The 25,778-nt window shown below is 47.4% G+C and overlaps 1 protein-coding gene across 1 annotated transcript; it reads right to left on the minus strand.

Moving 5' to 3' along the window:
- Positions 1 to 3,091: 3,091 nt before the first annotated feature.
- Positions 3,092 to 19,372, minus strand: SASH3 (SAM and SH3 domain containing 3). Its single transcript, XM_006862868.1, has 8 exons — positions 19,141 to 19,372; positions 8,237 to 8,332; positions 6,996 to 7,142; positions 5,615 to 5,756; positions 4,525 to 4,673; positions 4,177 to 4,386; positions 3,870 to 4,020; positions 3,092 to 3,264 (listed from the first exon to the last, which is right to left on the minus strand). Exons 1-8 carry the CDS (start codon positions 19,195 to 19,197, stop codon positions 3,092 to 3,094), a joined length of 1,125 nt encoding a protein of 374 aa, XP_006862930.1. The 5' UTR covers positions 19,198 to 19,372.
- Between the last annotated feature and the right edge of the window lie 6,406 nt (positions 19,373 to 25,778).

The following is a 25,778-nucleotide window of genomic DNA, read 5'->3' on the forward strand; positions in this document are numbered from 1 at the left end:
TGAAGTCAGGCAGACTCATCACTCTTTGACTTCTTAGGTAACTTCTTTAATCTCTCAGCTTCACTTTCCTCTTCTGCCAGTTGGGATGCTAATGGTTTCTACCTCTCAGGGGTGCAGTGAGGACTATATGAATGAGGATTATATGAGATCATACACGTTTCTGTCAATGTTCAGTAAATGATGGAAACCATTCATCACTGTTTGTGACTCAAGGTGGTTTGGGCTTCCTTGTTTAGTTGGTGAAGACAACACTTCCATTTTCCGTTTTCTTGATGCCTACAGTATCAAAAGACAGTAGGATGAGTCCTGCTGAGAAGTAAGGCCTGGGGACAGAGTTCTCTGACCTCACTCTGGTGGCAGCTCTCTTAGGTGGTGGGAGACTTTGGAGTGACTGCTAACCCAAAGATAGAGATTCAAATCCACCCAGAGGTGCTTCAGAAGAAAGATCTGGTGATCTTCTGAAAGCTTAGTCACATGGGGTTACCATGAATTGGAGCCCACTCTACAGCAACTGGTTTTCTTTCTTTTCCTTCCTTCCTTCCTTCCTTTCTTCCTCCTTTCCTTCAAGTTCAGTGGTAGAATTTCCACCTTCCATGCGGGAGACTCAGGTTTGCTTCCTGAGCCAAGGCCCTTCCTGCACAGACACTGCCCAGCTGCCCACGGAGGTTTTCATGTTCCTAAGAAGCTGAACAAGTTTTAGTGGAGCTGACAGACTAAGATGGACTGACAAGATACCTCTGAAAAGTAGCCAGTGCAAACCCTATGGATGACAATGGCTCAATCTATACCGAGTCATGAGTATGGTGAAGAACTGGGCAGCATGTTCTTCAATTGTACTGGGGGCTGCCATGAATAGGGACAGATGTGATGGCAGCCAACAGCAAGTGCAGATAATGCTGGCAAATAAAGGGACCTCCTCCCAGGACATGGTATATCTGCAGTGGGGGTCAGAAAGAAGTGGCCTCTGAGGAAAGACCCTGTGAACCCAAGTCTTCCCTTTGTGGGCCCTGGACAGCCCCCCATCGCAGGCTTTTCCTCACCAAGGTTAAGGCGTTCAAGGTTCTTGTTAAACAATTATGGGAAGAGGGAAATGGTGACACCCCCCCCCCCACACCCACACACCCACTTGCAGAGCCAGCTAGGGCTTCAAATTGGAGCTTTCATTCAGTAGAGTCAGGGACTGTGAACATCCTTCAGGACGGAAAAGATGGTCTTGAAAGGCTAATGGAGGACCATCTTGCTGAAGGCCAACTTTGAAGGAGACTGGTTGGTCCATCCCAACCCTTTCTCCATCAGAAAGATAGCTGGAGACCTGTGTGGCGCTGCAAGATCATGCACTGGACCGTAAGGTCGGTTTGAATTGCAAGGTTGGCTCCCTCGGAAGCCCTATCTATACAGGGTCGCTATGAGTCTGAAATGACTCGAAGGCACTTAACAAAAATAACAACAATACACTTTATTAAAGGAGTCCTGGTGGCACAGTGGTAAGCACTCAACTGCTAAACCAAAGATTTGCTGTTTGAACCTACAAGCTACTCTACAGGAGAAAGATGTGGCTGTCTGCTTCTGTAGAAAAATTTCCAGTTGGGAAAACCTTAGGGCAGTTCTACTCTCTCCTATTAAGTTACTCTGAGTGGGAACCGACTCGACAGTAGTAGATTTGGACGTCTTTTATTGCTACCAAACTGTCTCCCTCTGCCTCCCCCCCACCCCCCATATTTACACTCAACTCCTTTCTCAAAACTAACTTTTATCAAAGCTCTGGTTGTTGTTGTTGTTGTTAAGTGCCCTCAAGTTGGTTCCGACTCATAGCAACCCTGTACAGGGTTTCCGAGGCTGTAAATCTTTACGGGAGCAGAAAGCCTCATCTTTCCCCCACAGAGTGGCTGGTAGTTTCGAACTGCTGACCTTAAGGTTTGCAGCCCGATTTGTAACCACTACGCTACCAGAGCTCTCTGGTAGTAGGTCAAAAAGTGTGTCCACTAAGGCAGTCCTAGCTATAGTGAGCACTGTTTGCCTGCAGGCCAGCTGGATACCATGGAAGGGATACTTTGGGAATTTAAGAGGAATACTCGGTAGTGGGACCAAGAGGGTGCCCCCACCCATGGGTAATCTCCCTCCCCTTTTAGTGCCCAGGGTATAGCCAAACCTTCTGTGAAGTAAATTGGGGTAGGAGACCTCCCAATGCCAAGATTAGTACTGTCTTTGCTTGTAAGGCCAAGTCTAGGCCCAGAGGGGCAGTTCTGTCCTGGAAAGAAAGGTCTGAGTCTCTGCCATTAGCCTGGAGGGAAGTCTTGCTTGATGGAACCAAGAATAGAAGGAGAGGGTGGGCACTGTCTGAGGTCTGAGCATGGTTTCAAGTTGGGGGAGTGGCAGCCTGGCCTCAGTTGGGGGGAGGTACCAACTGGACGAGTGGAAGGAGCCGTTTCATTTGTGAGCCTTCAGTTCCCCGAGAAACCCCAGTGGTGTGCTGGCTGCAGGTAACAGCCCTTTAATGTCACCGAATGTCACGGCTGGCAAGGCCCTCAGAGACACTCCGCTCCAACTCTATCCAAAGCCCAGAGGCACTTGGCTCAGTGCAAATAGTGATTTAGTGGTCAAACCTCTAGGACAGTCTCAGGCATCTGGATTTACCCATGATAAACTCAGGTCCTTTTCAGTGGCCAGCTTCCCTTGGCTTTTGAGACTGACCTGAAACACTGGGCCCCTTTTCAGGAGGAGTGCCACTGGGTGAGGAGGGTTTGGGGGCTTTGATAGGGAGGGGCATGGGGGTGGGCCCTGAATGCCCCCCTTACTGTGACTGTGGCTGGAGAGTGGGCAGTGGCCAGGCAGGGCTGTGTGATCAGTATCTGGCCGAATGAAGGCTCCAGGCGTGCGATATGCCCTCAGGAGGCATCTCATCCATTCAACAGAGCCTATGGAGCCTTGGGTCAGGCTTCTGCCGCTCTTGGGCCCCGGGGAAGCAAGGCTAGGCTTGGGGTCAGTCACCACAGGAGGCCAGGCTTGGGGTCAGTCACCACAGGAGGCCAGGCTCAACCTCACGCATGGCCCGTGCTCGGGCCCAGCCTTGGCCTGCATTATCACCTCCACCTCAAGATTCCTCGGCCAAGGAAAGGCCGTGCAGCTGCTCCTCAGTGACCGCCAGCTCTGTTTCATCACGGCCACTTTCTGAGCCCTCGAAGCAGCCTGAGTCTCGAGGGATGTCTACCTTCGGCTCTGGCTCATGGCTGCTCTCAGCGCCCTCTTCTGCCTCCTCGCTGCCCGCTGCCAAGGGTGAGGACAGACAGAGAGAATATGGGAAGGCTTGCTCCTCAGCTTGGGGAGGGGCCAGAAGTCCCAGACAACCCTTGCGTGGGGGTAGGAATATTGGGAAGCCTCTGTCCTTCTGTGTACCCACCACCACCCATGTCCTTCTCACCATATCTGCTTTGAAGGTGCTTAGGGTGCCTTCAGGCCACCTCCATGTCCAGGAACCCAAATAGCATCAGCACTAACTTTGTTATTGTTAAGTGCCATCGAGTTGGTTCTGACTCATATTGACCCTGTATAGGGTTTCCAAGGAGCAGCTGGTGGGTTTGAACTGCCAACCTTGTGGCTAGCAGTCTAGTGCTTATCCTACAGTGCCACATCAGCAGTAAGTTAGGAGCCAGGAAACCTGGGCTCAAATTCTGGCTGTTATTCCTTAGCTTTGTGGCCTTGAGTATATGCGTTACCTTCTCTGGCCTTACATGTCTCCTTGATTAAAGGGGGGGGGGCTTAATAATTCCTCAAACTTCTGCTCCCTGCAAACCTTCCCTGAGGCTTGATTTTAAAGGGAGCCCTTGGCTGAGAGTCATCTGAGGGTGGGGGACAGCGGCAGGTCCACTCACTGTCATAGTCCAGCAGCAGTTCGGCCGCCGTGAGCAGCTTGGCTCGGTGCTGGGGGTCCATGATGTTCAACTCGTTTAGGTGTGTTTCTCGCAGCTCTTTGAAGTCCTCCAGTGTCTGGTAACCATTGAGCAGCAGGGTGGGCGTGTGCTCCTGTGGGCAGAGGACAGGTCATTGGTGAAGCCACTTACAACCCACCCTGCAGGGAGCAGGGAGGCCCTGCAAGCTGACACCTCCTGCAAGCTGACAAATGGGCCTCTCCTAGATACTAGCTTTTAGGGCCCCAGGGCGGCCATCATGAGCTCCCACCTCCAGGCCAATGCGGTCCAGCAACTCATGCAGGGTCTTAGGCTTGGGCCTCTTGCCCTTGCTCTGCCGGCGGCTCGGGCGGGCAGGTCCCATGGTCTCCTCAGGTAGCACATCCACATAGATGAACTTGAAAGAGCCCAGCCTGCCATTAAGCAGGCCTAGCCATGTGCCCACGGGTGGCTTTTCAATAATCTGAATCACGTCTCCTTTCTGTGCGGGGAGAAGAGAGCAGGGAGTGAGAGCATGGAGGTCCCCTGGCCTTGTTGACACTGTCCTCCCCTGTTCCGTCCAGTCTCCTTTCTGGGTCCAGCCCACCAGGCTCAGGAGAGGCCTAGAGGCCAATCTTACCTGCAGTTTCAGTGAGTCGTGGTCGTAGGGGCTAGGGGTGAAGTCAGTATGGACACGTGCCTGGCCACAGAAGGGCCCTGTATACTGGGGTGCAGGTGAGTCCTCCCCAAAGCTGTTAGAGCCCAAACCTGGGCTGCAGAGCTCACTGCCTATAGGAGAAGGGGTGGGAAGAAGGGTCATCTTTGATTTAGTGCCCAGCACGGTCCTTCCAAGGGATCTGGCTAGAAATCCCAAGGACATATGCTGGGGAAGAAAGTTGAGGACGTCTCGGCTTGCAGAAGGACTTCTGATCCATCCTCCTCACCTCTAGGGCCTCAGACATGGAAGTAGCTCACAATGGGACACACAGCTCATAGACCAAAGTATGGACAAATTGGGAGGGCCTCCAGAGACCAGCTAAGTCAACATTCCAATGATCAGGAGAGGAAACGGAGGCCGGGTAAGGGGTATTTTAAGTGGTTTTCAGTGGGGCAAGAAGGGGTCTGTGGAGCCAGAGTAAGAGCAGAGAGCTTGGAATATGATCACAGGCCAAGGCCCTGGGGGGTGAGAAACGCAATGCCCCTCCCTATAGGACAATAGGGCCCAGAGCTCCTCCAACAGGGCTGCCAGAACCTCGTGTTCAGCCCTGGAGACTTTCAGAACATGCCAAGTGGCACCTTGAGCTCTGCCAACCAAGGTCTGAGGTCCAAGAGACTGCGCTTTCACAGCTGAGATGCCAAAGGGTGAGGGAGCTCGAGCTCCCAAGGGGCAAGAGAATGAGTAGGGATGGGCAGTGAGGCTCTTTTACTCTGCCCTGGGGCGCCTCCAGGGCTTAGGGACAGTCTAGGGCAGACCTGACTTCAAATCCCGGCTCTGCCACTCACTAGCTGGATCACCAGGGCAAGCCACTTAACCTCCCTGAGCCTCAGTTTCCACATCAATACAGAAGGGATACTATTAGTATCAGCCCCGTGGGGTTAGTGTGAAAATTTTACATTAGGAGAACTAAGAAAGTTTCCAGTGGGCAAAGATTAAAAGCTCATTTTTTTTCTTACCTCTTTCCCGGACATCCTACGTGTATGGTCCTAACCCGCTGACCAACTGTACTCACTTGTGGATGTCTGGCGGCTTAATGCCGGGGAATCTCGCTCCTCCTGCTCGGAAAAGGCCATAGCCATCTTCTCTGGCCCGGGGCTGTCCAGGCTGCAGTCTGGAGATGTTGGGGAAGCTGAGCTCTCCTCCAGGGGGTCTCCCTGTGGGGGAGGGGGAGGCTGGATGTCCTGAGCAGCCTTGGCTGAGGGCACATGGGGTAGCCCCAAGTACAAAAGCTGGGGCCTGGCTCAATGCTGTATGCCACTCTCTGAGCCCTTGTTTCCTCAAGCAGACAATGGGGCTGAAGAGGAACTCCATCCATTTGGCTGTGCTCCTAACGATGTGCACAAGTGTCACTTCATTTCAGGTTCACAGTGACACTGTGTAAGTACTGTGATTGTCCTGAGTTGACAGGGGCGGAGTAAATCCCCAAGACTAGTCAGCAGTAAGTGGTAACTCAGGAACCCCAGCGTAGTTAGGGGTGTGTTGGCTCTCTACAAAGCCCTGATTTGTCCTGTTTGCCAATTCCCTGTTGGCAAATAGTCTCAAGAACATTTGTTGTTGTTATGTGCCGTGGAGTCGGTTCCGATTCATAGCGACCCTGTACAGCGTTTCTGAGGCTGTCAATCTTTACCAGAGCAGAAAGCCTCATCTTTCTCCTGCGGAACCACTGGTAGTTTTGAACTGCTGACTGTGAGATTAGCAGCCCGATTCATAACCACTATGCGACCAGAGCTCCTTTGCAAGAATTAGGGAGTGGTGACTTTTGAGTTCTTACTTCGTAGGATAATTAGTTTAATTCTAGGTATATGTAATTTAACTTTTAATAATGGTTGTGTTTAACAAGGGGCTCTTAGAATTCCTAGAAATCTGGCCAACAGTTCTTGTGAGCTGGTATGAGCCAATACTAGACAAACTGGCACGGGCACACCATGGTTTTAATGACTTCTGAAAGAACCACAAGTACACCCGAGTCACTGTGTGATTTTAAGCTATTTGGGATACGCCTGTCCTACAGCTATGTCGGTGCCACCCTTCTTCCTGGTATGGAAGGCCGGTGTGCCTTCTTTCTCACACAGGGATTCTCTTCAAGGCAGGTCTTCTCAATCCCAGGAGCTGTTGTTGTTAAATGTTGTTAAGTAATGCCAGGAACTAGTGCCAAGCAAAACATTTCAGCAATCTCCCCCTTCATGCCAACCTTCCCAAGAAACTTTGTTTCCCAGACTTTCATCCTTCCTCAAACCCTACCGTTCCCAGCCAGAGTCCTGCTGCCTCTGGACTGTGCCCTGACCCCCCACACCATGTTGACTTCTCTTCTTGCATAGGGCTGTCAGGGTGACCATGCTCACATTCTGCCAGAATGATGCCTGTATCCCCTCACCCCCACCCCAGGGCCTCACCATCTCTTCCGAAAGGGCCTTCACCATCATCTTGCCCATCTTCCTATTCATCGTTCGAGAAATCACTGCCCTCCACTTTTTCCCCAGCTTTTTGCTACTCTTCCCAGCATCCTCTGGAGCAGGAGCACCTGAGTCATCTTCTGGAATCTGTGGAAACAAACAAGGAGGTTCAGCAACCCTGATGGTCCTGTCTGGGCCCAGAACTTGGAGATAGAAGGATGCTTTCTGTTCAAAGCAGAGACTAGAGGGGATGGGAATGAGAGCTTCCTCCCACCCCCTTAATGCAGAACTTTTTTCTGCCAAAATTTATAACATCATTCATGGGCCATACAAAATTATCAACTTAAAAATTAGCCTGCTACATTTTGTCAGAAGTCCTGGTGTGGCACTGTGGGTTAATGCGCCAAACTGCAAAGCTGTTTGAACTGCAAGGCCGGCAGTTCAAGCTCACCAGCTGCTCCTTGGAAACCCTATACAGGGTCGCTATGGGTTGGCACTGACTCGACGGCACTTAACAACAACAACAATAAGTCCAGGTGTGGCCCTGTAGGATAAGCACTGGCTGCATGGTCAGTTTGAACTACAAAGTTGTGTTTCAATCTCACCAGCTGTTCCTTGGAAACACTATACAGGGTCACAATTGTTGGAACCTACTCATCAACGTCAGCCACTTAACAACAACAATGTGATGGTTGGAACCGCGGTTGCCTTGACAGGGTCAGACCAAATGAGTTCGAGGGCCTTCTATGGGCCAAGGACCAGACGTTCCCCACCACCCCTGCCTTAATGCTAGCCTTGTCTGAAATGGTTAAGCATTTAGTTGCTAACCTAAAGGTTGGTGGTTAGAAACCCACCTAGTGGATCCATGGGAGAAAGACTTAATAATTGATTGTTGTTGTTAAGTGATTGATTATAGCCCAGAAAACTGTACTGAACAGTTCTATTCTGACACATTGGATAGCCATGAGTTGAAATCAGCTTGACAGCACAAAACAACAACAACAACAAGCGCTGTCCTCAGTCTCCACCCTCTGCCAGGGATCTCTTTATTTTAGAATGCAAAAGAAGGCAAGTTAGTTCTCAGGGCTCAGAATCTTAGTGGGTGGGAGAGGTGGGCTTCTGTGTTCTGGGAGATCTTGCCCTAACAATCCTAAAATCTCTTCTTCCCCCTCATCTCTCTCCCACACACTTCCTTATACAGGGCCTGCAGCCCGGTCCCCCAAGGAGGCTTCAAAACTCACATTATCATCCAGATTAAACTCCTTCTCGCTCACCACAGGGGAGCTGGGTTTGGATTTAGCAAAATCCTTGAAACTGCTGGATCTCTGAAGTGAGAGCTGGAAGAACAGAAGTGATGAAATCAGTTACATTGAAATGGCTGCTCTGATTCTACCCCTCACCCCCATACCCTGCGTGCCCTCAGGGCACAGAGATACTGAGGTGAAGTACCAAGATAGCCTAATATTGACGGTTTCATGCTGTTCTTCAGTCTTGAATGGGATCCTACCCTTGACCATAAACCAAGCTCATGCCCAGGCCAAGACTCAATTTCTACCATTTTAGTGTTAGGAACCCTTGAAAGGCTAAATGAGTCAGAGTGAATATATTTCTACTACTAAAGACATAGATCAGCGCATACAAGACATAACTTGACATACCAATCATCAGTTGCTAAGGAATCATAGTGACCCTATGTGCGTCAGAATAGAACCATGTTCCAGAGGGTTTTCAGTGTCTGATTTTTGGGGAAGTAGATTTCCAGGACGTTCTTTCAAGAGGCTTCTGAGTGGACTCAAAACACCTACCTTTTGGTTAGTATTAACCATTTGACTCCTACCTTTACGTATCTTAAAGCGAATCCCGCCCACACTCTGTGGTTCTGGCATGCTCTGAGCGTGGCTTCCAATCATGTTGACAGAACTAAACACCGAGAGGCTTCCATATGGTCAGCCTGTGTCTTAAGAGCAAGGTAATACTTACTAAGAGCCAGCAAGCCCTGGCATTACACTTTCTGGTAAACTACAGAAGAGGCTTACTCATAGAAGGGGTCCAAAGACTTGAGACACAAACTAAAACTAAGTCATGTCCATTCCAACTCAGACCAACCTGGTAGGAAGGCTAGAAGTGCTCCCTCGGGATTCTGAGGCCTTATCTTTCTCCCTCAGAGCTGCTCTTAGATTCCAAGTGCCAACCTTTCCGGTTAGCAGCACAACACTTAACTCACGGTTCCACCAGGCTTCCTGGGACACAAATTGTTAGTTGTGTGCCACTGACTTGGTTCTGACTCATAATGACCTTCTATAGGGTTTCTGAAGGAGCTCTGGTAGCGTAGTGGTTAGGAATGGGGCTGCAAACTGCAAGGTCAGCAGTTAGAAACTACCAGCTGTTCTGCGGGAGAAAGATGAGGCTTTTGCTCCAGTAAAGATTTACAGCCTTGGAAACCCTGTACAGGGTCGCTATGAGTTGGAACTGACTCCACGGCACATAACAACAACAACAATAGGGTTTCTGAGGTAGATTTATGGGAGCAGAAATCCTCATCTTTCTCCTGTGAAGGTACTGGTAGATTTGAACTGCTAACCTTGCTGTTAGCAGCCCAGCTCGTAATCCACTACACTCCTTGGGACACAAATTGTTGTTGTTGTTGTTGAGTGCCATCGAGTCGGGTCCGACCCATAGCGACCCTGTACAGGGTTTCCGAGGGTGTAAATCTTTACGGGAGTAGAAAGCCTCATCTTTCTCCCGCGGAGCGGCTGGTAGTTTCGAACCGCTGACCTTAAGGTTCGCAGCCCGATTCGTAACCACTACGCATACTTGGGGCTAATTTAGTAAAAGAAAACCACCATTTTCTCTTTATGTCAGCTTTTAACCTTAGCCACTAATGTGATGAGTGGCCACTCTTGGTGTTTTCCTGTGTTCAGACTTTTGGGCATGATAGATTGCTGTGTTGATGAGCTTTCTGAACTGTATATGCATGTACATGCCAAGATAGCAGCCAGAAACCAGGGCAAGGTAGGTAAGGAAGGCAGGCTTTAGACACAAGAAGTTGAGACTGAGTCTATCTCTTAGATAAACAGTCAAGTCCAGAAGATACACACAGGAACCCGGGTTCACAGATGGCCAGACAGATAGAGTGGGATAGACTACAGACACCGGAGATAAGGGCTTGAGGAACTGAAGCCCTAAACCCACACAAAGCTGAAAGTTTCACATCCTCTTTCCTATTAAGGCGGAGGGGAGGGAAGGGAAGGCCTAGTGACAAGCCCCCAAGGCAGGAGCGATATCACCTGCCATTCTACTCCCAACACACAAACAATTGGCCCCAACTCCTGGGGATTGTGGTACAGCAGTTTCATAATTTAGACAGGTGTTGACCCAAAACCAAGACAGCAATCAGGGCTCAAGGGTCACACATTCCTAGAGGACCCAGAAAGGTAGCTGACCAGAAACTTAGGTTCTCCATTAGGCCAAGCAGACACTACCACCATGATGGCCTCATGGCTGGGTGCTTTGTCCTCAGTCTAAAAGCCTCTGGCTGGCTACAGTGGGGAGCTGGGAAAGGGGGCTAGGAGTTGAAGTAGAAAAGGGAATGTCTGACTGGGGAATGACCCCTTCAGTTCCCATGCCCTCCATCCCCCTCCCTTGATTTGCTCCTCCTCCTGAGTCTTTCCTCTTTTCCCCTCTTTCTTTCTACATCTCTTCTGCTTATTCCCTTCCCTTATATAGCTAGAATGAAGCTGCTGGGATAACTTCCTCCTCTTTTTGCATGGAAAAGAAGGAACAGAGAGAGGGTGGGCACTGGCCTGGCCTGGGTCCAAGGAGGGTAGACTGGGTTACTATTTGTAGACGGCTGGGACCCACTGTGGCTTTCCTTCCACCACCTCTCAGCCTGCTCTGCAGACCAGGAGGCTGGGAATCACCCCTAAAAACCCAGGGCTGGGTGAGGCTGGAAAGCAGGCATGGAGCGGAAAGCAGGCTTTGTTGGGGAAGAGTAAACTCACTGCCCCGCTGCCCTCTAATTGCAGCTCTTTCCCTGGGCCTCTTCCTGTCGTTAATCTGCAGTCTAGGGGCCAGGAGGAGTGGTCTTTGGCTCCCAGGATCCTGTTTCATTGTTGTTTTTGTTGTTAAGTGCCTAAATGCCCTCTAGTTGGTTCCAACCTATAGGGGCCCTGTATAGGGTTTCCGAGGAGTAGCTGGTGAGATTGAACCACTGACCTTGCAGTTTAAACGGCTTTGCAGTCTGGTGCATTAACCTACAGCGCCACACCAGGACTCCACAGGATCCTGTTTTAGGGTACCTCAATATCAGCTTTCCCACAAAGTGGGAGGAGACTATCCAAAGAGGCCATAGAGATCCTACTGGGGCTTGGACCCAGCTGACTGCTTCTCAGTCCATGGGAGATAGAAATGGTTGCACAGGTTCTTTGAGTAACTCAGGATGTGCACAACCAGGGTGGGCCTTTGATGGGCCTACCTCCAATCTTAGAGGTAGTTTATTTGTGTCTGAAACCTTTGGGCCCCTCCCGTGAGTAAGCCTCTACTGTAGTTTATCAGAAAGTGTAATGCCAGGGCATGCTGGCTCTTAGTGGGATCTTCTTGCTCTTCCTGAGACACAGATTTACCAACTGGAAACCTTCAATGATCCTGAAATGACTCCAACCAAGGATGGGTTAAAATCCTTTTTTTGTTTGTACTGGGCTTCTCTTTGGGATGAGGGCTTCTTGGGAGGTCATGTACAAATAGTGTTGGCCGCCTTCCATGTTCTAAAGGGAGAATGTAGACCTCTCAAATGGAGCTACATTTCTGATGTAAAATATTGCTGAGTTCAACTCTGGGATGTAAAAACTTAGGTGTATTACCTAACCCCTCTGAGACTTGGTTTCTTCACTTGGCTTCTGGTCGCAAGGGTTCAAATCTTGCTTCTGCCATTTACTAGCTATATGAACCTGAGTAAAGTTACTTAGTTTCCTTAGACTTCTGTTTCCTCATCAAAACAATAAAACAAAAGCAGTAGCATGGTCTCATAGGTATTCTGTGACGACGAAACTCGTGAGTACACACAGAATTCTTAGAATAGTTCCTGGCATTTTCCCTCCAGTGAACATTCTGTCCTTTTCCCTGTCAACCAGTTTCTCCCCTCCTTCAAACTTCAGTTTCACTGAAAACAACCCAGAAGTCCAACAATGGTAGAACGTATTACACTCATACAAAAAACCCCAGTACACAACAAAGAGATTAGTAAACTATCCCCCACAATATGGCGGAGTATCATAAATTGGATGTTGAACAAAACGGGCCAGATCCAAAAGAGCAGAGACCATATGGTTTCATGCCTATGAAGTTTAAACAGTGGCAAAACTAACATATGCTGTTAGAAGTCAGGATAGTGGTTACTCTTGACGTGAGGGACTGTACACTTACTTTGGAAGGTTCTGTTTCTTATCTGGGGATTGTTCACTTGATAGAAATTCATCACTTACAATTTGTGCATTTCTCTGGAGGTGTTGTTGTTGTTGTTGTTAAGTGCCATCAAGTAGATTCCGACTCATAGCGACCCTGTACAGTGTTTTCAAGGGACAGCTGGTGGGTTTGATCTGCCAGCCTTGTGGTTTGCAGTCCAGTGCTGATTCGACAGTGTCACACCAGCAGTCTGGAGGTGTTATACTTCAATAAAAAGCTTGCTTTAGCTACTGAATTCTATAAGTAAACCATGTGGACTCCTGGTGTGGCACTGACTGCTTACTGAAAGGACGGTGGTTCAAATCCACCTTATACACTGTCGCTATGAGTTGGAACCTACTTGATGGTACTTAAGAACAATAGCCACTGAATTCTACATGTAAGACATGTGGAAATGGTAAATGAAATGACAAATATATATATATATACACATATACACATATATAGAGTAATATATAAAGATATATGGAGTCCTGGTGTGGTGCTGTGGGTTAATGCTCTAGACTGCAAAGTCAGTTTGAACTTCAAGGCTGGTGGTTCAAGGTCACCAGTCACTTCTTGGAAACCCTCTAGAGGGTTGCTATGGGTCGGAACTGACTGGATGGCACTTAACAACAACATATAAAGATATAGATATCGATATAAGGAGTCCTGGTGGCACTGTAGCATAAGCTCTGAGCTGTAGGCCTCAAGGTCAGCAGTTCAAACCCACCAGCTGTTCTGTGGAAGAAAGATGAGGCTATCTGCTGCCGTAAAGACTTACAGTCTTGGGAACCCTATAAAGCGTTGCTATGAGTGGGAATTGATTCAATAGCATAGGTTCATTTTTTTGTTTTTTAATATATCTAAGGAGCTCTGGTAGCATAGTGGTTACGAATCGGGCTGTGAACCACAAGGTCAGTAGTTTCAAACTACTAGCTGCTCCGCGGGAGAAAGATGAGGCTTTCTGCTCCCATAAAGATTTACAGCCTTGGAAACCCTATACAGAGTGGCTATGGGTCGGAACCGACTTGACGGCACTTAACAACAACAACAACAACATCTGTATAGAAAGATAACCCTGTTGGCACTGTAGGAGAAGCACTGGGCTGTTAACTACAAGATCAGTACCTCAAACCCACTGGCTGTTCTGTGGGAGAAAGATGAGGTTTTCTGCTCCCATAAAGATTTACAGTTTCAGAAACCCTGTATAGGGTTACTATAAGTCAGAATTCACTTGAGGCAGTGGGTTTGGTTTGGGATATATATATATATACATATACATGTATTTGTTCTTGATAGTTGCTGTCCAGTAAATTCTGACTCATGGCCGCCTCCTATGTGCAGAGTAGAACTCTTCCATATGATTTTCTAAAAGGTTTTGGAAGCAGGTTGCCAGGACTGCCTTCGGAGGCACCTCTGGGTGGGTTTGAATGGCTAACCTTTTGGTTAGTACTCAAGAATTTAATGATGCCATAAAGGGGCTTCTAAGGAGCTCTGGTAGCGTAGTGGTTACGAATCGGGCTGCGAACCTTAAGGTCAGCAGTTCGAAACTACCAGCCGCTCCGCGGGAGAAAGATGAGGCTTTCTACTCCCGTAAGGATTTACACCCTCGGAAACCCTGTACAGGGTCGCTCTGGGTCGGACCCGACTCGACGGCACTTAACAACAACAACAAAGGGGCTTCTATATGGTTTTAAAATTAATGAATTAATTTTTTGATATGTTTTTATTATGGCAAATATAAAAGGGGGCTTCAAAAACTTGTGAGAAAATCCCATTATCCTTTTTTTTTTTCATTATCTTTTAATTCCATTTTTCCATGAATCTTGAAGCCACGTTGTGTGTGTGGATATCTCTATGTCCCTCTATATATATATTTACCATAATAAAAACATTAAATCTAAAAAAAGATTGAATCCAGTTTAAAAGGCATTGTCCCTGCAGATGGCCTCCCACACCCCCTCAAGCCTCAGAGCACTGTCCGGTAGGCACTCTCTTTCCCTGCCTGCGTAGCAATGTTTGCTCTTCCATGTGTCTCCCAGATTGTCCTCTCCGCTCCTTCAGGGGAACAGTTCTACACAGCCACCCTCAGTGTGCCAGGCACTGGCCTGTGTGTGTGTGTGTGTTGGGGGGAGGAGTCCAGAAACTTGGGGGTGTTCTAATTAGGTTCAGTTCCCCCAAAAGATAAGTTCAGTAGTGGTGATGGTTGCCCAATATGGTGAATAGAATTAATGCCACCAAACTGTACACTTAAAAGTGGTTAAGATGGCATATTTTATGTAACATATTTCACCAGTCGTTGTGAATATCATCTTATTTGGAATTAGGGTTTTTGCAGATACAATTAGTTAACATGAAGTCAGATCGGAGTGGGATGGGTCCTAATTCAATATAACTGGTGTTCCTTAAGAGGCAGAGAGACACCCCTCATGTGAAGACAGAGGCATGGACTGGAGTTACACTCCCACAAGCCAAGGAACACCTGAGACCACCAGAAGCTGGAAGAGAAAAGGTCTATTTTCCCCTAGAGCCTTCAGAGAAAGCAGGGCCCCGTCATCACCCCAAGTTCAGAAAATTCCCTGCTTAGCACATCAGGCTGTAACCTGCTCACCCAGCCTCACCACAGCCCCTTGTTCCATTCCTACTTCACAGCTAAGAAGACTGAGTCTTAGAGACATTATCAGCAGAAAGAGCAGTAGCCCAAACCCAGGTCTGTATTTCTGTAAGCCTCAAGAGTTCAGGGAGTAGCCCGCCAGCATGGAAGTGGGTTGAGTGTAGGGCCGCTTGTAGGTAGTGTTTAAACAGAGCTACAGGGAGAGCAAGTGAGAGCTTGGAGGAGGAAGGACTCAGGAAGACTTCATGGAGGAAGTGCATTTGAGCTGGGCCATGAAAGGGAACCAGGGTTTCTCCAGGTGGAGTGGGGAACGGTCTGAAAAGAGTGAGAGTTGAGTCGCTCTTCATGTGAAGGAATGGTGGAATTACCGCCTTGGTAGTGATAGGAGGTAGAGCAGGGACCAGGCCATGAAAGGTCTTGGATCTTATCCTGTGGGAATGGGGAGCTACTGAAAGGACCAAGTGCATGCTGGTGGGGTATGTGTCCTGGCTGGAGGAGTACCCTAGGAAGGGAACCACAGAGGAAGACGTGTGGTGGGAATGGGAAAAAGGGAAGAGTTGGGCACTGGAATGGGAGCCTACATTCCTCTCCATTTCCCCCAGTGGGAGGTCTGAGCTGTGGCGGAAAGTGGGGGTGAGGTAGGGTAAAACAAGGCCCAAGACAAATTCCTTTACCTTCCTAGACTCCAACACACACATTTGGGGGGGGGGGGTAATCAGATAAAAGGAGGTATGTTGTTGTTGTTAAGTGCCATTGAGTTGGTTCTGACTCATAGTGACCCTGTATAGGGTTTCCAAGGAGCAGCTGGTGAGCTGGAAACGCCCACCTTCCTCTTCAAACCGACCTTACATTCCAGTACAGTAACCCACAGCACTAGAAAGACCTTAAGAAAGACAAAATGTCTCCAAAGGGCAACCAAGGGGCACGTCTTCCCAACCCTGAGGTCTCCCTAGTCCTTTGTGGATCTGCTCCCACCTGTGCTCACTATCTGAACGATCACTACGTCTATTCTAGAGAGCTCTCCCATTGACAAGTTGAGTCTTTTATGCTCCTCAGACTTTTCTAGAGCTTTCCAGATCAGTGTGGGGGAAAGAGAGTGAAGAGAGAGAAAAAGTTAAGACCCTGAAGTCAGATAAGTCTTGACTGAGTCCATGCTCTGTACCTTACTAGCTGGGTGATCTTGGGCAAGTCACTTCACCTCTCTGAGTTCCACATGTGAAATAGGGCTAAAAACAATATCTGCTCTGACCTCGGGGTGTTGTGAGAGTCAATGAGCTAAGAGGTGGAGAAAATGCAACTTTAGGGCTAGGACCATGGTTTGGTCCTCTCTGCACTGTGCTTCTAGTCTGGTTCAGGCCAATAGCGTGCACCTCCTCGTGTGGCCATGCACGCAGACTACAGAGTCCTTTTGCATTTATTGTCCGAGGCAAGTCATACAACCTCCTGAGGTGAGCAGATTGGGAGAGGGAAACAAGGCCCTTTAGCGTAGTGCGAACCTTGAGGTCAGCAGTTGGAAACTACCAGCTGTTCTGCGGGAGAAAGATGAGGCTTTCTGCTCCTGTAAAGATTTACGGCCTTGGAAACCCTGTACAGGGTCTCTATGAGTCAGAACAGACTCCACGGCACATCACCACCACCACCACCACCACCACCAAGGAAACTGAGACCCAAAGAAGGTAAATGATGACTTGCCCAAGGTTCTACAGCTTTCTAGAAAGCAGTAGAAGCACAGGTCCAGCTCGGTTTTCTTGCTCCCTGGCCAGCACACTCTCTATTTGGCTGGCACAGGAAGAGAAACCAGGGCAACAGAAAGAGGTTTCCCTTGCCTTTTTGCCTCCCCATGTCACCTCAGCCTCTGAGGAGAAGGGACTTGTCCAAGGTCATTTGTACAAATGGTGATGGGGCTAACCCACTGACTCCGGGCCTGGGAAGAAACTCTGTTTCACCTTATGAAATGTCAGCTAGAGAGAGATGTTGAAGGGAGCAAAACATTTCCAAAAATCAGCCAATGGGCATGTCCCTCGCTCCAGGGTCACCCTAGTCTTTCTTGATCTAGAATGGGTGCCTGGCTTGGCTGGCTGAAAGGTCACTTGGTGGTGATGGTGGTTGTGTGTCATCGAATTGGTTCTGACTCTTAGCAGCTCTGTATGGGATTACCGAGGCTATAATCTTTACAGCAGCAGAAAGCCTCAGCTTTCTCTTGAGGAATGGCTGGTGGATTCAAACTGCTAACCTTTCAGTTAGCAGGCCGCCATGTAACCCACTGCGCTATCAGGGATCCTTGGAAGGGAATTTCCATGGCATGAGGTTTCAAGAGTGTGTGGAGGGGAAGCTAGTGTCAGATTACCCAGTAAGCAAGGTAAGCATGGGCTTCCTTGTGCTTACTTACTAATCTGTAATGAACAAATTCACATGTTTTTCACCACCCCAACGATTCTACCTCTACGTCTGGGTGGCATCTCTATTCCAAGCCCACAGTACCTTCCTACAGAATCAATGCCTCGTCAAATTTATAGTCCCTGACTGGGACAGGGTATCCTGTATGCAAAGTCAGCATGGACAAAGTAAACCCGTGTTTACCTTGCTCATCTGGCTCTGGCAGGGACTGGGTTTGCCTGGGCTATCCTCCCCTACAGGACGTGGACTACAGAACTAAACATGAACCTGGTTTCTGCTGGGAGAGGCCTGGGGACATCCCAGAGGCCTACCCTCCAAATACAGCATGTGGGGAATACACTGATGCTGGGAAGGAAGAAGGGGACTTCTGGCTTCTGAGTGCACCTGAGGTGGCACGGGGTCCTAGTGTCTGACTCTTTCCTCTCAGACTGTTTCAGATTCTTTTCTTTAGCTCGGCTCCCCTGTGGTTTGGGGCTCGGCAGCGTCTAGAGCTTCCCACCCCCACCAGCCAAAAAGCAAGAGGAAGTGGCTGGTTCACAGACCAGAGGCAGCCAATGGCAGGCCTGCTGGGCCTAGCACTGAGGAGGTCTGAGAGAGCCCGTGTGAGGATTCATGAATCTCACCCATACCCACCTCAGCTGCAACTGTAGAGAAGCAGCTAGGGTGTGAAGAGTGCTACCGGAAATGGCAGACACCCCAGGCCCTGAGAGAGGACAGGACGTACACCTCAGTGGCCAGGGGCTTGGGCTCTCAGCTGTCTCAGCCTCCGCCCAGGAGTTGTGTGTGCCCCTGACTCTCGTACAGAGCTGGGCTCCAGGGGAAACTGGCAGGCCCCAGACCATGGCCTGAGGCTGGGCCTCTTGGACCTCGGTCAGGCCTGCTTCAGGATGGTTCTAGGATCCTGCTGGACATGCTTGCTGACTGCCTGGGAGAATCATAGAATCAAATCAATTGATGAAGTCTAGGAATCCTAGACCTGGAAGAGCCTTCAAGTCTGGCCTCTGTCCTAGGAAGACGAACACCTGAGCCCTCCACGACAGTTGTTATTTCCATGACCTTAAAAATCGCCTCACCGAACTTCCCCTCCTGGGTCCTCACTCTTGGCAAACAATTCCTCCCCTCTAGGAAGAATCTTTATGCTCCCCCACATCCCACTGCAGGTTTCGAGGCCTTTTTCCTGAGTCTGGAAGTCACCTCAGCCTAGCAGGCTGGGGTGGCCCCCTCTCCAGTGGGATGCTGGGGAGTGGCAACCGAACTGACTGAGCCAAGTGGGCAGGCAGCCTCTGAGTCAAAGGGTGGGGGGCTGAAAACATCAGATTCCAAGATAGGTGTCCCGGTGGGGTCCTTTGAGTGAGATAGCTGTACTCTGGCAGAAATGGCGGTAGATCGGTAAAGGGGAGGGGGAACGAAGCATTTGAGGTCTCTATCCCATTATAGTAGGGTTCACTTCTCTAACTCTACACTTTCAAGATTTTCTTCTGTAATTCTGTTACTCTAGAATTTTAAGTGTCTTTGGACCTCTTTTACTCTGGTAGCCTTTGGGCTCGTCTTCCATTGCCCTCAGGGAGAGTGGCCCTCACCTACAGACTCAACTATGGTCTTTGGCTCTCCCCACGTCTGAGTCCTGAAGGGAATGGGGTTGAGAGAGCAGAGCAGGAAAGGGAGACGCGAGTTCTCACAGATGCTCCTCACCTTCCTCTTCTGTGTGGGCTCCTTCTCGCTGGCGTTGGAGGGTTTGCGACGCAACATGGTCCTCTGCCCTGCTGAAACTCCGTTCCTGCTCTCCTAGGTGTCAAGATTCAGCGGGCTCTTGTTCAAGCTGGCCAGCACTGCCCAAGGTGTATGGCATGGGCTGAACCTCTGGCTGCCACTCCGACTGCAGCTTGGGGGTGCGGGCCATGGACACCCGCCAGCAGCAGCATACAGGAAGCTCTGCCACGTGACCTGTTCTTACAGCAATCGGAGCCCTTGCCGGCCCCTGGGGAGGAAGGAAGTCCCAGCTTCAGTCTCCAGAGATTCTGATACAGACGGCTCTTGGGTTGAACAATCAGAGAAAAGTCCCTACCCTGACACCTCATGCCAATCACCAGCCGTCCTTCTGCTCTGACGCCCCAGAGGTGGTCAACTTAGTCAAAGCCTCCTCAAGTCTTTTATCTTTTAGGGTCACTATGCGTCAGAATCGATTTGATGGCATTAGGTTTGGGTTTTTTTGTTTTTGTTTTCCACTCAAGTCTTTTATCTCACTGACCAGAATCCAGAAACCGGAAGTGGGACTATCTTTCTGGCCATTGGTCACTTTGCATCACCAAGGTTGTCACTGTCTTTGCTACCACTACCATCATCAGCCCCATGGGTATCACCCCTACAGCCGTCATCACTGCAGTCACCGTCACCGCCATCAGCTCCTCAGGCATAACTCCTACAGCCACTGCAGTCACCTCACTGTCACCTACAGCCATGAGCACTCAAATAATCAGCCCTCCCATCAACACCCATCACCCCTACAGCTATTGTCATTACAGTTATCCCCACAGCCAATGAACACCCAAACCCATCAGTACTAGAGCACTTAACCCAGCTGCTGTGATGCCCTTAGCCATCACTCCTAAAGTCAGCACCCGTACAAGTATCATTGTTAGCATCACCCTTACAGCAACCACCCCTACAGCTATTGTCACTGCAGTCATCTCACTGCCATTAGTACACCTACAGCCATCACCACCCCTCAGCCATCCCCTTTGTGGACACCATCAGTAGAGTCACTGACATGCTCACCCTTACAGTCATAACTCCTACAACCATCACTTCTTAGATCGCATCATCCTAGCCACCATCTCTATATAACCTTTCAGCCATCACCCTACAACCATCCCCATTAACCACAGACATCCCCATGAACACAGCGACATTGGAGCAATGAATCATCCCTACTGTCAACACGCCTCACCCATCACACATACGTTTGTCCCCATCACAGCCATCACTGCAACAGCTGGAAAGTTTTTGAAGTCAACTACACACCACCATCAAATACACCATCCAACAGACATTCATTATGTGCGTAGTAAACTTAGATAGTTCACTTGGTGGATTATCTGTGGCAGACATTTTAATGACTTAAAGACTTATTTAAAAAGTAATTCATATTCATTGTGTATACTTTAGTGAAGAAGCTTTTCAAAAAAGAAGAAAATGTTAAAAAAAAAAAAAAATCTCCAAAATTTTCTTCCACATTTTTTTTGGTGAATTTCTTTCTCTGTTTTCAGCAGAGAAGTTAAGTACTGTTGAGTAGGTCTGACTCATAGTGACCCTGTATAGGGTTTAAAGGAGCAACTGGTGGGTTTGAACTGCTGACCTTGTGATCCGCAATCTAGTGCTGATCCTACAGCGTCACACCAGGAGTCCATATTGGTCTACACTCTGTGCAGTATGATTTAAGAGTATTTATATATTTTAACAAGAATTATACTGCACAAAGAGCAAACCAGTGGATGGGTGTGGGTGGGGAGAAACAGAAAGGAGAGATTACAAAGATGCATCAGGAAATTTGGAGGGATGATGGATATATTTACTATCTTGAGTGTGGTGATAATATCATGGGTGTATACACAAGGTTAAGTAAAAAAAGGATTGTTACTAAATCATAGAACCTTTATTAAACAGAAAATCAAAATGTGAAGCTCTTCTTTCTCAGCATATCTTCCCTCTAGCTTTCACCTCTCTAACTCTTCTCCAGAAACCAACCAGCCACTCCTCAAAAACACATATTCAACAACATATTCAAAGAACATAAAAACAAAAACACAATTCGACTCCCTGAGTATGCCCAGACTGCCGTTTTGAAATGGTGTAAATCAAAGGGTACAGAATTCTTCTGTTGTTGTTGTTGTTAAGTGCCGTCGAGTCAGTTCTGAGTCATTGAGACCCTGCATAGGATTTCCAAGAAGTGTCTGGTGGGTTTCAACTGCCGAACTTGAAATTCAAGCCAACCTTGCAGTCCAGTGCTCATCCTACAGTGAGTGTAGGGAATGAAAAGAGTTTCTGAAGTGGCAAAATCAGGGCTGTACAGTTTCCCAATGAAAGTCTCCTAGCACAGCCCTTGCTACCTTCAAAGAATGAGCAGGTACATTGTCATGATGCACAGTAATTCCTGGCATAACGCTCTTGGTCTTTTCCTCATGAATGCAGTTTTCCATTTTCTTAAAACTTCTTCATTATAAGCTCCCATGATGGTCCAGTGTCCTTCAAGAAAACCTACCAAGATTACTGCTTGGAAATCCCCCCAAATGGTCACCGTAACCTTCTGAGTTGACCTCTCTGCTTTGAATTTAACTAGCCCAGCAACTCCCACTTGAAAGCCGTTGGTTTGATTAGACCTTTTGTAGGATAAGTGTTGGACTGCTGACCTCAAGGTGGGTGGTTCAAGCCACTACTTGTAAAACTTTATACAGGGTCGCTATGAGTCGGAGCAAATTTATCAGCACTTAATAACAACAAAAAGACTAAGAAAAGTGTAGTGCTAAGAGAATATGTCTACAGCCATCCAGTGATTACAGAGACATGTTGAAACACATTTTGTTTGGAATAAGTCCATGTATGTATAAACTAGAACCCTATTGTTGTTAAGTGCTGTCAAGTTGGTTCCGACTCACAGTTACCTTACACATAATAGAATGAAGCACTGCTCAATCCTGCGCTATTCTCACAATTGTTGCCACATTTGATCCTACTGTTGCTGCCACTGTGTTAAACCATCTCATCGAGGGTCTTCCTCTTTTTGGATGACCATCCACTTTACCAATTATGTCTTTCTCTAGGGTCTGATTCCTCCTGAAAACATGCCCATGAGCAAGAGACAAAGTGTTAACAAACCTCATTTCCAAGGACTGTTTTGACTGTACTTCTTCCAATATAGGTTTGTGTATTCTTCTGGCAATCCATGGCATTTTCAAGATTCTTTACCAACACCACAATTCAGAGGCATCAATTCTTCTCTGGTCTTCCTTAGTCATTGTCCAGCTTCCATATGCATATAGTGTGTGTAAGTACCATACAGTCAGTTCTGACTCATAGCGACCCTGTATAGGATTTTTAAAAATAGGTTTTTATTATGAATTGAGTGATAGTTTACATGGGAGAACATCAGCTTTACATTCATCCTATCATATTTCCTTTCATTGTAATGATTACAATCCCCTCCATGCATCATCATTCAACAGCATTTGCTTCCATTCCCTCTGTTTTGTTTTGTTGTTTTTTTTTTGATGTGCAACAAAGCACTCAGGAATATATAACAATTCAAACAACCAAAGGGTATACCCCACAAGACTGTCCCCCCTCAGTCAGCACACAGCCCCTCTCCCTCCCTGAGTCGAGAGTCCCCAGCCACTCCATCTCTCCACGTCATTGTTTCTGCCTCCATCTCTGGTGCCACTGCTTCTCTGGATAGGGTCCCGCACTCTGCTCTTCTCCCTTGATGGTCCCAGGATCCTCCGCTCCTGGACTGCAAGATCAACCACTCCCCTCTTTCCGTTAAAAAAGTCTACCTTTACATTTGCAACACTCAAATCTGTCCTGATAGCAATTATTCACTATTGAACCCCAAGACTCTTATTCCCATCTCCTTTCACCAGCCCCATACAGACAGGTTGGAAACCACTCAGTGGAGATTCTACCTTCCCCTGCACCCTCTGGAAACTAGGATCCCTCTTGAAAGCTTGTAGGCCAGTCACTTCATGCCTTTATAGCCGCCTCTCCCCCCCCCCCCCATTTGGAGTATTCAATGTCTAAGTTGCCCATCCCTGTCAAGCCCCTGTATAGGATTTTTAAGGAGTGGCTAGTGGGTTTGAACCACCAACCTTATGGTTAGCAGTACAGTGCTGATTCTACAGTGCTACACCAGGACTCAATTGAAAATACCATGGCTTGGTTCCGGTACACCTTAGTCCTCTTTGCATTTTAACACTGTAAAGAGGTCTTTTGCAGCACATTTGCCTAATGCAATGTGTTCTTTGATTTCTTGACTACTGCTTCCATGAGTATTAGTAGATTCAAACAAAATGGAGTTTTTGACAACTTCAATCTTTTCTCCATTTATCATGATGTTATTTATTGATCCACTTGTGAGGACTTTTGTTTAAATTGAGGTGCAACCCATATTGAAGGCTGTGGTCTTTGATCTTCACCACTAATATTTTAAGTCCTCTTTGCTTCCAGCAAGGAAAGTTGTATCATCTGCGTATTGCAATTTGTTAATGAGTCTTCCTCCAAACTTGATGTCACATTCTTCATATAATCCAGTTTCTCGGATTCCTTGCTCAGCATACAGACTGAATAAGTATGGTCAAAGAATACAACTCCGGTGCACACCTTTTCCGATTTTAAGCTACTCAGTATCCCCTTGTTCTGTTTTAACAACTGCCTCTTGGTCTATTTACAGGGTCCTCATGAGCACAATTAGGTGCTCCGGAAAACTCATACTTCGCAACGTTGTCCATAACTTGTCATGATCCACACAATCGAAGGCCTTTGTGTAGTCAGTAAAGCACAGGTAAACAACTTTCTGATATTCTCTGCTTTCAGTCAAGACCCAGCTGATATCAGCAATGAAATCCCTAGTTCCACACCATCTTCTGAATGCAGCTTGAACTTGTTGTCCATGTACAGTTGAAACCATTTAAAAATTATCTTCAGTAAAGTATTAATTGCATATGATATTTTCATATTATTTGGTAATTTCCACATTCTGTTGGGTCACCTTTTTTTGGGATGGGCACCAATATGGTTCTCTTCCTGTTGGTTGGTCAGGTAGCTGTCTTGAAATTTCTTGGCACAGACCAGTGAGCATTTCTGAGGCTGCATCAGTTTGCTGAAAGATTTCAATTGGTATTCTATCAATTCTTGGAGATTTGTTTTTCCATATGCCACCAGTGAAGCTTGAACTTCTTCCTTCAATATCATCAGTTCTTGATCAGATGCTATCTTGTGAAATGGTTGAACATTGATCAATTCTTTTTGGTACAGTGACTCTATGTACTCCTTCCACCTTCTTTTGATGCTTCCTGCATCATTTCAGTATTTTTCCCATTGAATCCTTCAATTTTTCAACCTGAGGCTTAAATGTTTTCTTCAGTTCTTTCAGCTTGAGGAATGCTGAGAGTGGTCTTTACCTTTTGGTTTCCTAACTCCAGGTCTTGGCACATTTCATTATAATACTTAATCATGTCTTCTCAAACTGCCGTTTGAAATTTTCTGCTCAGCTTTTTACTTCACCATTTCTTCAAGTTACTTTAGCTTATTTATGCTCAATAGCAAGTCTCAGAGACTCTATGGACATCCATTTTTGTCTCTTCTTTCTTTCCTGCCTCTTTAATGACTTTTTTGCTTTCTTACTGTGTGATGCTGTTGATGTCAACCCCCAACTCTTAAGGTTTTTGGTTATTGGTGTCTAATGCATCAAATGTGTTCTTTTTTTTTCAGTTTTTATTGCAAATGGAGTGAAAGTTTACAGGGCAGATCATCAGTTTTACATTCAACTAATCATACACCTTGTTACATTACAATGGTTATAATCCCCTCCATGTACCATCAGTTAACAGTGTTTCTCTCTGTTAATTTTAGCTCTTTTTTTTTTTTTTTTTTTTTAAAGTCAGGCATACATAATGACTAGAAGTACCAAAGGGCACCTTCTGCAAGCCTACCTCCTAGCCGCCAGCTCTCAGTCCCTCTCTTCCCATGAACCTAGAGTCCTCAGTTGCTCCTTCTCTCCATGTCCCCATCTTTGCCTCCATCTCTGGTGCCACTGCTTCTCTGGATAAGGTCCCGCATTCTGCTTGTGCTTTTCTCCCTTGATGGTCCTGGGGTCCTCTGTTTCTGGACTGTAAGATTAACTACTCCCCTGATTTTGTTACAAAACTTCGACCTTTAAAATTGTGACAGTCGCAATTAGTCATGGTAACAATTACTCACTATTGAATCATAAGAATCTTATCCCTATCTCTTTTTACCAGACCTGTCTAGACAAGATGAAAACTATTCAGTGGGGACTCTATATTACCCCACACACTCAAACTAAACTCCCTCTTGAAACCTTGTAAGCCAGTCACTTTGAGCCTTTATTAACCCCTCATTTTAGGTAGACAATGTCTAAGTTGCCCAGTCCCTATCTACCCTGTATACAGAAAGGATAGCATTGATACTTGATGCGAAGACTCCTTCCCTCTCTGTTGGTATTTTGAGCTACTACCTCCATAAACATAGGTCAAGTTCATCAAATTGCAGCAATTTACCCTCGTTTCATTTACCCCTTTTTTTTTTTTTTTTTTTTGGTA

The sequence above is a fragment of the Chrysochloris asiatica genome, unplaced genomic scaffold, assembly GCF_000296735.1.
Source record: "Chrysochloris asiatica unplaced genomic scaffold, ChrAsi1.0 scaffold00051, whole genome shotgun sequence".
Taxonomy (NCBI): Eukaryota; Metazoa; Chordata; class Mammalia; order Afrosoricida; family Chrysochloridae; genus Chrysochloris; species Chrysochloris asiatica.